The 16829-nt window shown below is 37.7% G+C and overlaps 1 protein-coding gene across 5 annotated transcripts in view; it reads left to right on the forward strand.

Moving 5' to 3' along the window:
• Nucleotides 1-2188: 2188 nt before the first annotated feature.
• LOC117973962 (metastasis-associated protein MTA1-like) overlaps nt 2189-16829 on the forward strand; it is a 40542-nt gene continuing 25901 nt past the window's right edge. For 2 of the 5 annotated variants that reach the window (XM_058987498.1, XM_058987499.1), the window contains exons 1-3: nt 2189-2447; nt 10872-10939; nt 11217-11310. In XM_058987498.1, the coding sequence (XP_058843481.1) occupies nt 2420-2447; nt 10872-10939; nt 11217-11310 (190 nt within the window). In that variant the 5' untranslated portion in view covers nt 2189-2419. The remainder of the gene's footprint in view (nt 2448-10871; nt 10940-11216; nt 11311-16829) is intronic. The other 3 variants (XM_058987500.1, XM_058987501.1, XM_058987502.1) reach the window with 2 other exon arrangements.

Below are 16829 nucleotides of genomic sequence, written 5' to 3' on the forward strand. Positions count from 1 at the left end.
AAACTAATAATGGGAGTAAACAAACTTCACTGTCAATTTTCTAATAAAGTACAAACTTAGTTATACAATTACAAGAGTTTCAACTGTAAGTCTCAGTCAATATATACTGAACATCAAACTTATCACTTATATTTGAGCATCAAAAGAAACATATCACTTATATTTGAGCATCAAAAGAAACTTATCACTTATATTTAGATAAAATTCACTGGATGTGATCGAAAAATGACAAACTCTGTTTTAGAGCAGGTGCAGTGACTTTTTATTGTGCTGATTAACAATTGACATCACGAAGATGCTGCAAAATGATCTGTCGATCTTGGGAAGGTGTTGTGACTCATGGTCCCACAGTTCGTGGCCTGCCATTGACAGAGTGTGTCTGGTTATACAGTCTCACCAGGTCTGAAATTGCTGGCTGTGAGCACCCAAGATGGCAAGCCACAGTACGCGGCCCTAGTCCAGCCTCCAACGTGGCGATTGCACGAAGACGCTGCTCTCTTGACAGACGTGGCATATTGTTTTTTTTCTGTGATTCTCTTTTTTATTGCTTTTATTCAAGCTTGCAATTCAACAGCTGAAATCACTCCATATCCAGTGTCCAATCAACTGTCTCACTAATTAGGTGATTAAGTGCATATGCTTCAGTCATAGTCACTCAAGCGTGTCATGGTCAAGGATGAATGATCGAGTGATTAAAAAGAAACCAAAAACATTTTGTCAATGTCCATAATTTATATACCTTATTTATTTATTTATTTTTAATAAATATGTTATAATAGTGATAAGTTTCTTTTGATGCTCGGTATATAATAACACACAAGACATTTTAGTGCTACTAGTGCTGGACTCAAGAGTGTAGAATGATGTGTAAATTAAATGGGAAACGTTTTTTCTCTACTTTCAGAAACAATAAGACAAACAAAAAGTATCTTAGCATTAAGGTTTCAAAGGTCTGCTGTGGAGAAACTGTACCCAACACTTCATAACTAAATAGATAAATGACAGCAAATGACCCTCCTCACAATTACATTCATATTCAAATGTGCAATCACAAAAGGTTTATGGATTTTGTAATACTAGTCAGCATTACACATTTCAAACACTCTGTCCTTCAAGAACATTCAAGGCCAAGTCAAAGCCGAGACCACAGTAAATGTTCTTTGAGAACATGGACTGGCCTGGATGACTCAAAGGCTGCTCAGCACTTGCTGGAGGGTAGTGTATCTTTAAAAGAGCTGGCCCAGAAAAGAGTGGTCTACATGCTTCACAATGCGACGGGGAAGTCTCTGCAGGAACTTTACCACCAGTGCTAACACTGGTTGATAAATGTCTTTGGGTCTCCTTTCAGATTAAATGGAATCAGTAAACTACTTGAAATGTACATTATAATAAAATTAAGTAGTGCATAGTACTACCTAGTAGTTGACTACTTTCTACTTAAGTGCTACTTTAAGAACTTGTAAACTACTGAAGGGCCACTAATATATATGTACTACTGAAGGGCCACTGTTATATATGTACTACTTAAAGGGGTCTCGCTGAACCCAACAGGGGTCAAAAGCATGTTAGTGAATTCCCTGCTAGGCATCCTATCAAACCACTTTCAATAGCAACATGATTCAGTTATATTTAGAGTCAAATGTAATGCAGAATTTACCTTTACACCTGGAAAATATGGGGAAATAAAGCTGAGATCTGCCTTTGTATAAGACAAGAAGGCATATTATAAATCATTGAGGAATTCATATGTGGGAAGCCTGTGTGTTATGAAACTTAGGGGCCAATTTGTGTTAGAGTCTCTGCTGACAATAATGTGAAGGGCAATCAAGATTAAATATGATGGGAGGGGAGGAGGGGAACAGTTTGGCACATTTCAGTGTGTGCAATTTATATGGGGGTTAAAACTATTTAAGTCTGTGATGTGGTGGAAGAAATCAAAGGTCTGTGATGCAAGGTCTCTGGGTTAGACTGATGGGGAATTAATCTGAAGTCTGACAAAAATGTATTGGGGGCAATTAATCTGAAAACTACCCCACTCCCGTTGTACTTCTAATTAAATAAATCCATCACACTTACCAGAAGCTCAGAAAAGAGATTGCAACCAGTTCTGTGCTAATGCCCCCAGTGGGGGGCAATCATCATTGACCGCCGGGCCCCTGCAGTTGGATCATTTCTTGCCCACACAAATACACCCCTTCTCAGACGCTGAGATTAGACGGAAATGCTGTTCTGTTGTTAAAATTACGTGGGTTTGCTGTATTAATTAACAGAGATACCCGACTAAATAACGTGTGTACTGTCGCTTTAAATCCCCTTGGCTGGTGTGCTCTCTATTGATCAATCCACCATTTTCCAACAGCAGCAGCGGCGGTAGCGGTTGAGATACCCCTACCTGGAGACACCAGGACCCGGGGCAGACATGGCTGCGAATATGTACCGGGTCGGAGGTAGGAGAATATACTTTGTGTCGCTTTTTAACAGCTTCAGTTTGAACGGCTTCTGGACTTTGTGTTTCCGTTCTCTTGTGTTTCTTTCTGAAGTCTGCTGCCACAGTGATGATGAGGAGGGTGACTGTGTGTGAGGAAGAGGATGATGATGATGATGAGGATGATGGTACCGGGACCTCCGGTTTTTTTTTTTGTTAAACGTTTTACACATTGAAGGGCAAGCTAAATCTTTCTGTATGTTTTTAATGAACAATTAAATGTTCGAATTTATCAAACTTTAGTTTTATTGTTGTTTTGGTCGTTTTTTTTTTTTTTTAAAGCGAGTGCTACATAGGCTACATTTACAAAAAGAAGTGTACCTCCTTTCTCTGCTCGTTACACACGGGGTTTCGGGTGCAGTGTTTTAGGGTAAATAAAAGCCGTTGGACGGCTAGTTTTTATTTGTCACGATATAATACATTTATATTGTGCGCTTGACATCTGCTAAGTAGTTGTTTGGTTAATATATAATAATATATATCAAAAAGTTTCTTCCTCCCCTTCCCTCCCAACCCCCACCCGCCGCCAATAGAAATAGATGGAGGGAGAAATTGAACTATATGACATTTCTGTCGTATAGTTACCGTTTAATTACTTTAATTTTAAATATTTTGTTACTCGATATGCCGCTTAGATTTTTTTAATTGGTTTTGTTGTGACATTTGTATATTTGTATCGCGTACTAATGTGCAGCGGTGAGGGAAGGGTTAACGATAACGATATTGACTGAGGCGAGGAGGGGAGGGGGCTTACCGTAAAATAGTAAAAAGTCTACTCATAAAATTAAAAGAAGAGTTTACGTTTTCTCACGTCAGTATCAAAACTGAACGTTATTATTTGAAATGACAGCATCGAATACAAATTAATTTCATTTCCATTTAAAATGTAGCCTGTGTTAGTTTTCGCTTAGGGACCCAAAACTAGTGAAACCAACTTTTATGTATTTTTGTCGTAAATGTGTAGCTGAACGTAAAAGCGTCCAAATAATAATGCTGTCACCCCCCCCCCCCCCCCCAAAAGTATCCGTGCTGGGGAAAAAGTACTTATTATTGAGTTTAAAGATATATTATCTTGCTTGTTTCAAATATTGTGGCAAAGAGCTGATTTGTTTACAATTTGGTGAGCAAACATGGCGGAGTATTAATTGTCAGACTTGCGCTGTGGTTGTGTCCTCATGAAACAGTAACAACCCAAATTATAATTAATAAGTGGGACCATTATACTGTAACAAAAAGTACTGAACTGGACCAAAGTAGATTGTTTTTAAAGAGACTACATTTTCAAAGTTGTCGGCTTTCCATACAGCAATGTTATATTATTATATACGCAATAAATAATACAGATTATAACTTAAAAAAAAAAAAAAAAATAGTGTGCATTTGCAGTTTCATGGGGTTGGGGCTTCCATAAAAGAACGGCAGAGATGGATTTCTGAAAGTAATTTGCTTGTGTCTGATTCGTTAAGATGGTTTATGTAAAGCAAGCAAAGTCTGAGAAGTGCTTTCTGTGTTAGAATAAATGAGATAGGCAGTCTGGTGTCTGTATAGTGTCAATACTACAAGCGACTATTTCTAATTTGTGTGGCAGCATACACATGCTTTAAGGACATGTGTCAATGTAAGAGCACTTGAAGGTAAATATTTTGTAATAACTTTGGAGCTCAATACATTTGATTTCAGGAACTGCAATTTACAAATAGTTTTGAAAGAACTGTGAACTAAAATAGTTAGGGTTATATTTAAAAAAATATATATATTACATTGTATTTATTAATGGGTGCAGAAAATAACTTAATAGCATTTTTTTCTAATATGTTTCCCTTAAGTCTCTATCTGGGGGAACTCATGTCACAGGAAGAGAGGCACTGGGTGTCATACATTGAGACTTCCTGTAATGTACAGACAGAAACAAGTTTCAATGAGCTTTAGTCAAAAGGTCCAAGCACATATGAAAATCATACTAAAACACCTCCCACAGTTTTATATTTAGTCTGTAGAATTGACTTGTATCAAAACACAATCGGTTGTGCAGTAATCCCCCACTATGCGGTTTGTATTTTCAATTTTGACACCTAAGAGCACATTTTCAAAATGTACTCTGGCATGTTAATTTTACAAAATTGGGTTATAATAAAGTCTCTCTTCGTATCACGGTATGAAGGCCATCGTGGGATTTACATTGTGTAATGTAAAAAGATCAAATGATCATCAATGGTGGCTTATATTGTGAAAATACCATTTAAAATGGGTAAGAGAGGCATATATTTATACCAGTTTATAAAATGTATAATTTATTAACTATTTGGTGGACTACAAGTGCTTTTGGTTGAAGCATGATGCACCCAATGTGTGGATGTTAAGTTATTGAGATTTCTCTGCAATTTATGGAAGTCTGGTCAGAAGTACATTGCAAATGAGCGTAGACAACAAGAGCAGCCCATCCATCTGCCAAAACAAAATTGCAATTAACACACCACAGACAAGGGGTTCCGTAAAACTAAATGTCTTTGTGTGGACAGATTGTTGGATTATAAAGCCGGATTTAGGCTGTTTCATGGTGCCAGGTACAGTAGGACAGACCCCACAAGTCCATCGGTCAGATGGCTATCAGAGGACAGTAACCCATGACGAAACAACTGCAAGTATACCAGTATCGACAGTTAAAAAGCATCTGCAACATCTAGACAGAGCCAGAAGCCTCTCCACTCAGTGCCCAACGTTCAAGGAAGAAAAAGTAGACCATGATACTCCAGCCACAAACTTGTTGATGTGGGGGGGGACCTTTCATGTGTTTATGTGCTGCAATTTTTGATCCCCCCCCCCCCCCTCTGTGACACTGCAGGATATAATATAATCACATATAAGATTATCGTTTGTGAAGTTTTCTCACAAACAAATAAAATATGTTTTTCAAACATCATTCTTATCGAATCTAACCCGGATCCTGGAAGTCGGCGACGGTTGCTATGTGATGTAATTGCTCGCGCTCAGCCTCAAGGCGTCGACAGTTATTCATTCATTAATTTTTGATTGATATTTCATCGTTGTCCAGTGATATTATATCGAGATCACAGGATGACATTGCATTTATTATTTCTATAATCGAATATTATTGATCATGATGAGTCAAAAGACAATTTCAGCAGGTGGAAAATTAAATAAAAAAAAATGACAGCAAGGAGGGATTTACTTGTGGAAGAAACTATTGTTGCTTATGCCCAGGTAAAATGTATTTACCTTTTATATCTATGCTCTTAAAAAAAAAAAAAAGAATTAGATTTAGGCTCATGTGGGGGGCTGTGCTGTGCGTTTTTGGATTTCAATTTGACCCTATTTTGACACTTGGAGTCTTGTAATTTCTTTAAATTAGTAATAATACTAAATTGTTAATAATACTAAATTAAATGACAATTTGATTGACAGACATAAATATGTGGTTGAGTATTATGATAGTTTGATAGAGATACATTCATCACAAACATAATATGACCAACCAGGAATGGCTCATGGAGTTGTTGAATTTGAATCTGATTTCCTTATGGAGAATGCCTAAATTGAACAGCATTGTACAGTATTTGTAGATCCTAGGTTTCTCTTAAACTGTTATTTGTTAAATTACATTTGCCACAAGGCACATGATAGCCACAGAACCCTGGAAGACTGTAAAACAGAAACACTAATGAATGTTAAAAATACACTATTTCTGGTGAACATGCCAAATAGTTAGTTTAAAATGTACTGTGTTGCATGTGACCTTTTACTGTATTCCCCTTGTTTGGCAGTTACTCAAAGTGGTTTGATTTTACTGTTATCGGTACACGTGTTTTCTGAGTTTACGTGGCTGCAGGACCTCTTCTAGCCTGGGCACCATCTTGTGCAATCTTGCGGCTTTGTGCTGCCTACTCAAAAGCAGCCTGGTCCTCCCTCTATATTGTATTGTATTAATTAGGTATAGGACTTCAGATCACTTTAAAAAAAAAAAATGTAATCACTCTTCATAAAGGTACTTCCAGATTTTGTATTATAGGTACGTGAATAGTATGGCATTTAGTAGGTTCCTCATTATCATTTAATTTTGTTTTATTTATTTTTTGTTTTGAATACTAGCTTACAGTAGTACTTTTCATTTTTCCTTCACCTTTGCAATAAACACAATATTACAACAGTATTTCTTCTTCCTAACATTTATTATTACTCTTCTGAACATGCAGTGTTCATCTACTGCCGTTTTTTCTATTTACATGTTCTTTGTATTTTAGTGAGAGGATCTTGATGAAGCAACGCCTGGTACCCAGGCAGTGTTTTTCTAGAATGCATGCCAGCTTGAGAAGATGGTTGCACTGCACGTTCCCCCACATCTACTGCATGGTTTGCATTTTCCTTTGTGTGTGCTAGTTTAACTTGTATGTATGGTGTTCTTTCAAGCCATGCTATTCCTCTCAGAGAGATCAGTTTCTCTACAGGAAGACCAGGCCATATCATCCAGCACATTCAGGCATCTGGTGTCCCTTACAAAACTCAGCTTTGGCAGCTCATTAATCTCCTTTTCTGTGTGCTACAGTATACAGTATTGTTTGTCACAAACGCAAATCATATTGCATAGTTTGCTAGAATCTCTTTGTGTGTGACAAGTTACCCCCAAAATGTACGCTAATGTAGATGAACCTTCTCTTTTGAACGTACAGAATGCCTCTATTATTATTTGTTTATTTAGCAGACGCCTTTATCCAAGGCGACTTAGAGACTAGACTCAAGAAAGACTGTGGCTTCAAAGTCTGATCGAATTGGAATCTGACTCAAGGAGTTGAAACTGAAGTGCCAAAGCTTTAAAAAAAAAAAAAAGTCAAAACAAAATCACTTATTTGAAAATTAAACCACAACCATTCTGTGGATCAGAGAAAGCAGACTCCTCAGGCTCTGGATAAAGTGTTGCACAACCTGGCTAGTCGGTTGTGCGCAATCTTTGGTCTGTCTGCCTTGGAGGCTCACTTCTGGACATGGTTACTTTTGAATCGCATGTTTCATTGCATGTGCACCCTATGCTGATGGTTGCTGTCTTGAATTTTATTGCTGAAACTTTTAAATTTTTGAATGTCCTGTTTATTTTTACTACTACCATATATTTGCCCCATGGTGCATGCTTCACCCTTATGACTCTCGTGCTTTGGCTGCTGCTATTTCAACAACAAATAGGCAAAAGTAGCCTCTAAACTTATACACAATTATTTTTGAATATTTGCATGGCTGATTTACGTGTCTCTGAATCTTCAGCAATGGCAAACTTTTTAAAACGCGAAATTTTGACCAATTCTTTGACCAATTCTTTTTACGTTTTGTTCTCCAATTACACTCTTTAAGTGATGAACTGAACAATGCCTGTCAGAATATAGAGGGGTTGTGGGGGAATGCATGTTAACATACAGTAGATTGGAAGCAACTGGACCTTAGTCATAAGTGCTGTACTGCAGTTTTTGGAAACCAGCACACAGGTTTGGAATGCCCTGGTTACCTTGTAGTTTGATATTATATAAATATGGGGTCTCTTTACTATGATGCCCTTCATGATTTACATGCTGGCTTCTTCCTTTATTTATTTTTTAAAAATCTAGTCATTCATATCAACTTTTGTACATAGTAAGTGTTCTGAATTTAAGGAGACCTGTCATGTTTGTTCGGAACAGAAGAAAAACTACTTGAGAGAGAGATCCACACCAATCAATCAATCAATCCACTGCACAGTTGTGAAAAGATTACTCATTAGGAATTGTATGACACAAGGTGTTTAGGTCAAGACTGAGGTGTGCTAATGGAGCTACTGGTACGTGGTTCATCTGTAATGAATGATAAACCTCCCTGAAGGGAATACGTCTGTCTGAATATGATCAGTAGCGAGTAGTGACTGGTAGGGAAAGTCAACTGTTGATGACTTTGCAAAAAGTCAATCAGTTTGCAAATCCAAATCCTGAATACAAGTCGTGAGTAAGCTGTAACCATGAGCACAGGGAGTTACTCTGTTTCCCCTTTCTTATAGCAGCCACACCCTGTGCTTTTATAATACACATTCCCTTACTTCATAGAAACCCCTCACTGTAACAGTCCTCCACCCTTAGTCACTGTTAAAAACCTGATTTCCTTTTAAAACCTCTAACACCAAAATAGTGTGCTCCATAATCGAGTGAGGATAAATCTTGTGTAATACTCTCAATATTGTGTAAATAGGGGGCTCCCGTGTGGCGCATCCGGTAATGGCGCTCCGCATGGAGTGCAGGATGCGCTCTATAGCCTGGACGTCGCCGGTTTGAGTCCAGGCTATTTCACAGCTGACCGTGGATGAGAGCTCCCAGGGGGCGGCGCTCAATTGGCTAAGCGTCACCCCGGGGGGAGGGAGGGTTTAGGTCGGCCAGGGTGTCCTTGGCTCACCACGCACCAGTGACCCCTGTAGTCTGACCGGGTGCCTGCGGGCGTGCCTGTAAGCTGCCCGAGAGCTGCGTTGTCCTCCGATGCTGTAGCTCTTGGGTGGCTGCATGGTGAGTCCGCAGTGTGGAAAAAGAAGCGGTCGGCTGACAGCACACGTTTCGGAGGACAGCGTGTGTTCGTCTTTACTGTCTCCATGAGAAGTTCTATAGCAGATGATCTTTTGCCAGCAATACTAGGTTACTTTAAAAATCCTGTGTGTAGCAAAAATCAAAGGGTTTTTAGAAAGATTTCAAACGTTCAAAATGAACACTTTGCAAGAAAGCCTAACTTTAACTTGTATCCATGTACGACAACTGTGAGGTCACAAAATAATTTAACAAACATCTTTAACAAAGACTATACTGCTGGTATGTTTTCCAATACACATTTTATTCTTAGTAAGGTGTTCCTCAAATTCCACCTGGACTGCATGAAACTCTTAACACTATCTCTAATACAAGGCTGATGCACACCCTTGTTCTGAGCTTATGACTCATGACAGCTGACTTCCATAAGCAGGACTGTGTGCTGGTTTTAACAGTAAATGCAGTGACAGTGAGCTGCACACAAACTCCTCCCTCATGAGAAACGCATTCCAAAAAATATTTTTATAAATCGATTTACTAACACAACCAACCTTGCCAACAGTTATTTAGCCACTGCTCTTAAAGATTTATATACAAGCTTCATTTCATTCCATTGTCTGCCTAGAACTAGCAACACTTGCAGCCTCTCAGACCTTTCGATTTTAGACTCTAGTTATGTTTGAAAGCACCTTGCTGCATTCAAGGCACAGTAAACTACGTTGGAATTGGTTTGACTTGCTGTACGGTCGCTCCAACTCCAGAATTCTGTGTATTTTAAAGAACAGCTTATACACCAAGATTGTAGGATAGCTACTCTATAGCTATGGCCATAATCTTGCATTTTTTAGGATTGAGACATAAAAAAAAGAAATGGGTTAAAAATGATAGATCTTCAGGACACATTTGTTTCAAGATGATTCTTTACGTTTGACAGCACTGATTTATAGCCTTGCCCATCAATGTCTATATTACTTGTATTGTGCATGGTCATTTATAGTTTTTGTATATATGGACATGTAAAACATAGTTTACATTTGGTGAGTCGACATGATTGCAAATGATTTGACTAAAATACAGTTGTTCAATAGATGGCATGATTTTAAACCTAGGCCTACATGTCTGAACAATACCAACTCAGGTTTTTGTGTAAGCTCAAAGTTTGAGAACTGTACTGTATAGAGGAACCATGTATTATTAACATGCAAGGACATATTTTGGGGGCATGGGTTACTGTTCAGAAGTTGATACAAAAAAAATGTTTGCTTAGTGTTAGGTCAAGGTGATGAATGGGCCTGCCCAATCTAAACCCTGCTGGGCTGATATAGCAAAAACTGTCACTGGGTTAAGATTAGGAAACCAGCCAACACTGGAGCTGAGTGCTGAGCATGGATGATTGGTGCCAGGAATCTGGGCAGTCCATGTGTTCCAGGTTGTGGGAAGGTGAACTAGGCAGAGAACACACACACACACACACTCACTCTGTTATGACTGGTTTGTACACCCTGAAAAAAAACTGTTTTAAATGGATAAATTGTTACTTGAAATCATCTATGCTGTACAACAAGGATATTGTAAAATTAGATTTTACAATATCACACTTAGCAAATGTTTTTTGAATGATGAGTACATGTGGTTTATTTGGCATAATGCCACTTCCTCCCATATCTCATTTAAGTTTTGCCTTGTTTTAACAATTTTTTTTTTTTTTTTGAAAAGGCTGCTTTTTTCTTTTTTGATTGATACACATCATATGAAGTAGTCCTAATCAGAACCATTACATCATCTTTTATATATAATTTAATGTATACATTTAAAATCTAATCTATTTTTGTGTTTTGTTACAGATTATGTCTACTTTGAAAATTCATCAAGTAATCCTTTTTTAATAAGGAGGATAGAGGAACTGAATAAGGTATATTAATTCACATTTTTGAAGCTGAGTAAAGTGCACCTTGATAAAGCTGTCTAATTAGTCCAATAAAATGCACTTGTATAATTTACTGTACATATGTTGTAACAAACCAAAAAAAGATGTCACAAATGCAATCTATAATAATGGAAAATGTTGATTTTAAACCAGGGTATCATGACTTGGGTCGTTGTGCACCTGTCAAGGAATTGAGTTTCTGTATCTGTTGGCTAATCTGCTGCACCATCTTCGTAACAGTACTTTTATTTTTCTCTTTTAGACGGCTAATGGAAACGTGGAAGCAAAGGTTGTGTGCTTCTATAGAAGGAGGGATATCTCTAGTACCCTCATCGCACTGGCAGACAAACATGCAAGTAAGTGGGGATTTCAAAGGGGACATGAAATGTGTATTTCATTATTTTCTTTTCTTTTTTCAATGCATGACTTAAGTGACCCTAATAGATATTGTAATGCTGAACCTGTCCCAGCATTCTACTTTATAATTGAAAGCAAAAACACTAAAGTCACCAAAAAACAAAACGGCAATTGGTTACTGGAAAGAAAAAGCAACGTAATTACTCAAGAATAGCAATAACCTCTGGGGTTTTGAGTTATTGTAACAGGAAAGAAATGGTAGTAAGAAATGAAAGTAATAATGGCTATTGTTGTTATTTCTGATATTAAAATACTGTTAAGAAGAGTTCTAGTTGCTGTAGCTGTCCAAACAAATCGATCACTATCTTTTCTATGACTTCTTATGACAAGTGTTTTCAGTCTCTATGTTCCTTTGTGTGACGTCTCGGAAGTGCAGGACTGATATGTTCTGCCAAATGTGTTCTGCCATTTTGTTTTCGCTGATTTGCTCATTAGGTAAGAGTTACTGGAATTTATTTCAGGTCTATTTTGTTTAAGCTTGAATTGTAATTTATAAGAGAGGCCCAAGTTAAAAATGTTAAGCACAATGACTGTGCTTGCCAACATTCAAATGTGGGGCATATGAAATAGGAAGCCCATTGAATTTCACACAAATTTACAAAAAGTCTCTTTCTATAATCACTGTGATGTAACTTGTTTAGCAATTGTTGAATCCAAAACAAAGTCTTGAACAGCTATGCAATGTCTGAATCCTTCCTAAATCTTACATTTTGTGCACTTCCATTCCCTGTGCAGTTTCACTATGCTGGTGAAATGACCAAGGAAGTGCAAGCCTGCCTGTAAGCAGTGCTCACAAACATATTTATTTTAATGGACAGGAGTACCAGCGATCCTGTTTTAAAACAGTTTTCTCAAAACTGTACATTTACAAATGGGAGTGCAATTACGTGGCAGGTATTGACACTCCTTAGCACTAGCTCTCTTGATGGTAGTAGAATCAAGCGACATCTTGGGAACCATTTGACAGAATTTTATAAAACTTTTCATGCATCTTTTTTTTTTTTTTTTTTAATTTAGTCGTTGCCAATTAGTTTTTATTATTTTGTCCCCAGTTTGAAATGCCCAATTATTTTTAGGCTCGGCTCACCGCTACCACCCCTGCGCTGACTCGGGAGGGGCGAAGATGAACACACGCTGTCCTCCGAGGCGTGTGCCGTCAGCCGCCCGCTTCTTTACACTCTGCAGACTCACCGTGCAGCCGCCTCAGAGCTACAATGTCGGAGGACAACGCAGCTCTGGGCAGCTTACAGGCAAGCCAGTAGGCGCCCGGCCAGACTCCAGGGGTCGCTGGTGCGCAGTGAGCCGAGGACACCCTGGCCGACCTAACCCTCCCTCCCCCCGGGCGACGCTCGGCCAATTGAGCGCCGCCCCCTGGGAGCTCCCGTCCACGGTCGGCTGTGGAATAGCCTGGACTCGAACTCGCGAAGTCCAGGCTATAGAGCGCATCCTGCACTCTAGTGAGTGCTTTTACTGGATGCGCCACTTGGGAGCCCCAAACTTTTCATGCATCTTGGTAGATGTACATGGGCATTTGTTATGAGATTTTATAACAAATGCCCATGTACATCTTACCAAGATGGTGGTCATAAATCTAGGTGTAATGGTTTAAAGTTTAAATCTTTTGTGCAAACAATTGTGTATTTACTTAGTAATTTTTATAGTGGTATTTCTATTTAATTTAGTATTTCATTTATTCAAATGTTATATTGACATTCACATACAATATTGAAGAGGTTATACACACAAATGTAAAAATCTAATCATTAGTAAAATACTGCACTGTTTAATTGTAGCTAACAAAATAATTCCATAAATCTTAGCCATTTTGCGCTTTCATTAGCTACACAGGTCTCAAATGCGCAGTTTTAAAAAAATGTTATAGCTCAAGTGTATTTTTATTTAAAAATAACTGATAGTACTTTAAGTTGAAGGAAGCTCTCAATTCTTATGCCTACTTCTCAGGTTATCAATTTTGGGTCAATTCACTTAAGCAGTGTCTTTTGGGCCAAAGCTTGTTACTGGCTGGAAGTATCTTAGTCAGTAGGAGAAGCAGCTTATTGGTTATTGACAGGAAAGAAGCCAGTGAATGGGGTGGGGACAATTTCTCTCTCCAGGTGAAATGATCCAGGAAGTAAAAGACGGTCAAAGCATTTCTTTAATGATTTAAACTTAAAATGCATGTTTGCTAAAACAAAACTGAACATTTGAGACCTATATAATTAATGGATATGCATTGTGGAGAGATTATGGAACTATTTTGTTTGCTATTTGCTTTAGTTTAATGTTTACTTGTTGAAACAGTTTTATTACTAACACCAATAACCTGTTTTTAAATCCTTAGCAGAGAGTATAGAGCAGCATAATAAATTCACTCGTAGAAATACCGGGTAAAACATGGTCAACAAAAACACATACTCCTTAAACAATGTGTTTAATAACAATAGCTTTGCTGTAATTGTTTGAGAGATTTTGGGCATACAGCAGCTTTTGTTTTTTGTAGGTTTTATGGGTCAAGCTAAACACGACGTGTTAAAGTGACACAGTTAGTCATTTTTAAAACCATATTGTGGTTCACAGCAGGCATTTTGTGACCTGTTTGGGTTACAATGCCTTTAAGACAGGAAACTTGTAATGTTGTGGCAGAAACAATTGACCTTACCTGAGTCAAAATGAAAAAAAAACGATATACGGAAAAATTGTGTTCAATACTTTTGTCATATTTTATGGATATTATCAATATCATACTAAAAGAATGTTCCTCATCCTGAGCCATTTTATACAAAATCTTCAGTGTATCATTTCATAGCCTATCGGCCAGTTAGAGCTGAGTTTTAAGACTGTGTGGGAGTGTTTATTTTGCATCTGAGGGACTTGAAAGCAGACAAGCTTTGTGGTTACAATAGATGGGGCAACTGTGATACAATTCCAGACTGAAGCCTGGCAATATTTTACACACTGGGTTGAGTTCCTCATGTTAAACATCGCTTTTAACTCTTTCAGCACAAAGTAACTGTACAGAAAGACTTCCATACGATTCATAGTCTTACTGTTTCACTACATGTGACATGGAAATGAGTGGGACAGCATGTACTGGAACTGTGTAATGGTATGAAACATATGAACAGGGACCTGTCTGGAAGGTAGCATCTGTCCTTGTGCACTAAGTGGTGCTGGATCACATCTTGCTGCAGTATCATGATGCATTCCTGGGCGTAGGGTAATCGCCCCTAAAATCAACAACTATCTATCCGCATTCAAAAAGGGCATTACTTCTTACAAAAAAAAAAAAAAAAAAAAAAACTGTGTAGAGAGGATGGAGGAGGATGGAGAAGGCTGAAGCCTTGGCTGTGTAGTTTATAAACCAGCAATACCAATATTAACATTCATTGTTAATACAAAATGTGCAAACCATTTTTTATATCTATTTAGCTGCAGCCGTATGGACTGCCAATTTTTTTTTTTTTTGCTGTTTTGTGACCTCATTCTGGCCATGTTCATGGTTAAACAAATGAATCAACGATCTCCAAAGACACTCGCTCTGTGTCTCTTTCTCTGTCGGTCCTGTCTGTCACTGAGTCCCTAATTTAGTTTTCTAGTAACCCCAGCACAGCAGCAGCATTAGCTAGAGTGACATTGGAAGACTGACATTTCCTTCTCAATGAAGTTTGCAAAATGCAAGATGGGCCGAATGGCCTCCTCTCGTTTGTAAAATACCAAAGCTTGGTGTGGTTTTATTATACTTTAGGAAGGCAAATCCACAGCAACATTTCATTTTAAATTGAACTGTACTATAAGGAATGTTTAGCGTTTTTGATAATATCTCATTTTAGCATAGATTAAAAAGTTAAGTCGGATATCCGCAAAGTGAAAAATGCGATCAGTTGTGTAATCCTCCAGGGTTCATTTAGTACTTATCTATGTTAGGAAAAGCCTTATGAGAAACGAAGACTCTGTAAATGGCACATGATGCTGAAAAATCATATTTTCTCCAAGTAGTTATTTATACAAAATATAGTCAACCCTCTTTATAAGGGGCAATAAGGTAGGGTGGCGTTTATAGTGAGGGTCAAAAAAAACCACAACTTACTATGTTTGCAATAAATTCAAGCATTTTATTTTTTTAGTTCTACAATTACAGAATGAAATACTGTTGAGGAACAGTTTATACTTAAAAAATAAATAAATAAAATAAAATAGAACACTTGTTTAGTGTCAAATCACCCAAACAACAACAGTTTTTTTAACTGTACTGGTCATTTGAACTTCACTGTTTGTGGCCTGCTGAATAGTTTTGCCGATTTGAACGATTCCATCTATTTATTTTACAAAGCAATTTAAGCTGAACAGCATTCTTTTTTTAAGCAGTTAAAAAAAAAAAAAAAAAGTTGAATATGTACATATTTTTTTTAAACAATATGTATTCTGCTGTTTACAAAACTGCAGCTTTAGTTTAAGTGAGCCTTCATTTGTGCAAAATTTGCATGTAAACAAACAAATAGCTTACCATACTTTTTTTTTTTTTTAACATTTACTGTGGTTTATAAAAGACACTTATTTTAGACTGCGTCAAGCCTTTCAGGTTAAACAAATTGACCCGTTCCATCAAGGTAAGCCATTTGTTATTATCCATTAGAATGTCTTTATGGTAGTATTTTCAGATGCATATATGCAGATTTTTTTTTTTTGCTCTGGTGTTAAATGTAGGGTCAACTCGCCATTTTGTACTTTGTTTTGCTTTGGGAGCGGGAGTGTTGATGACATGGTATGAACGTTCAGTTAACAACGAAATAGGAAAGCGAGTCAAAGGTTAACTGCATAACTTCATTGTTTTAATTGGCTATGGTTATTTTTCGCTGGCACTATAGTGAGGCAGAAATATAGGCAAACTTAGACCAGTTATTTCCGTGTCTGATGCAGGGAGACTAATGCATGCCTTTGTTTCATCTATATTTGATTATTTTAATACACTTTTTTCAGGTGTCTCAAAATGTGTGGTATCCCGCTTACAGCTTGTTCAGAATACTGCTGCTAGAATTATGACTAAAACCCGGGAAAGTTATCATATTACCCCTGTTTTGGCCTCTTTACACTGGCTCCCAGTGCAGTATAAAATTGATTTTCAGGTTTTGCTGTTAACTTAAGGGCCTGAAATGGATTAGCACCTAGTTATTTGCAGGAGTTACTGACCCCGTATCTTCCAAACCGCACTCTGAGATCACAGATGCGGGACTGCTGGTTATTCCTAGGGTCAACAAAAGCACTGGAGGTAGGGCTTTTTCTTGTAGAGCTCCTAAATTATGGAATGCTCTGCCTTTGTTTGTCAGGGAAGCTGGGAACGTTACAGTTTTCAAGTCAAGACTTTTCTAAAATGGCTTTCTTATCTTAGTGTGTTAATGTAACTTTAAAATTGCTACTTTTGTATTATGTGTATACTGTTATTTAAGTGGTTGTATGTGTG

Source organism: Acipenser ruthenus, chromosome 15, assembly GCF_902713425.1.
Source record: "Acipenser ruthenus chromosome 15, fAciRut3.2 maternal haplotype, whole genome shotgun sequence".
In the NCBI taxonomy this organism is placed as follows: Eukaryota; Metazoa; Chordata; class Actinopteri; order Acipenseriformes; family Acipenseridae; genus Acipenser; species Acipenser ruthenus.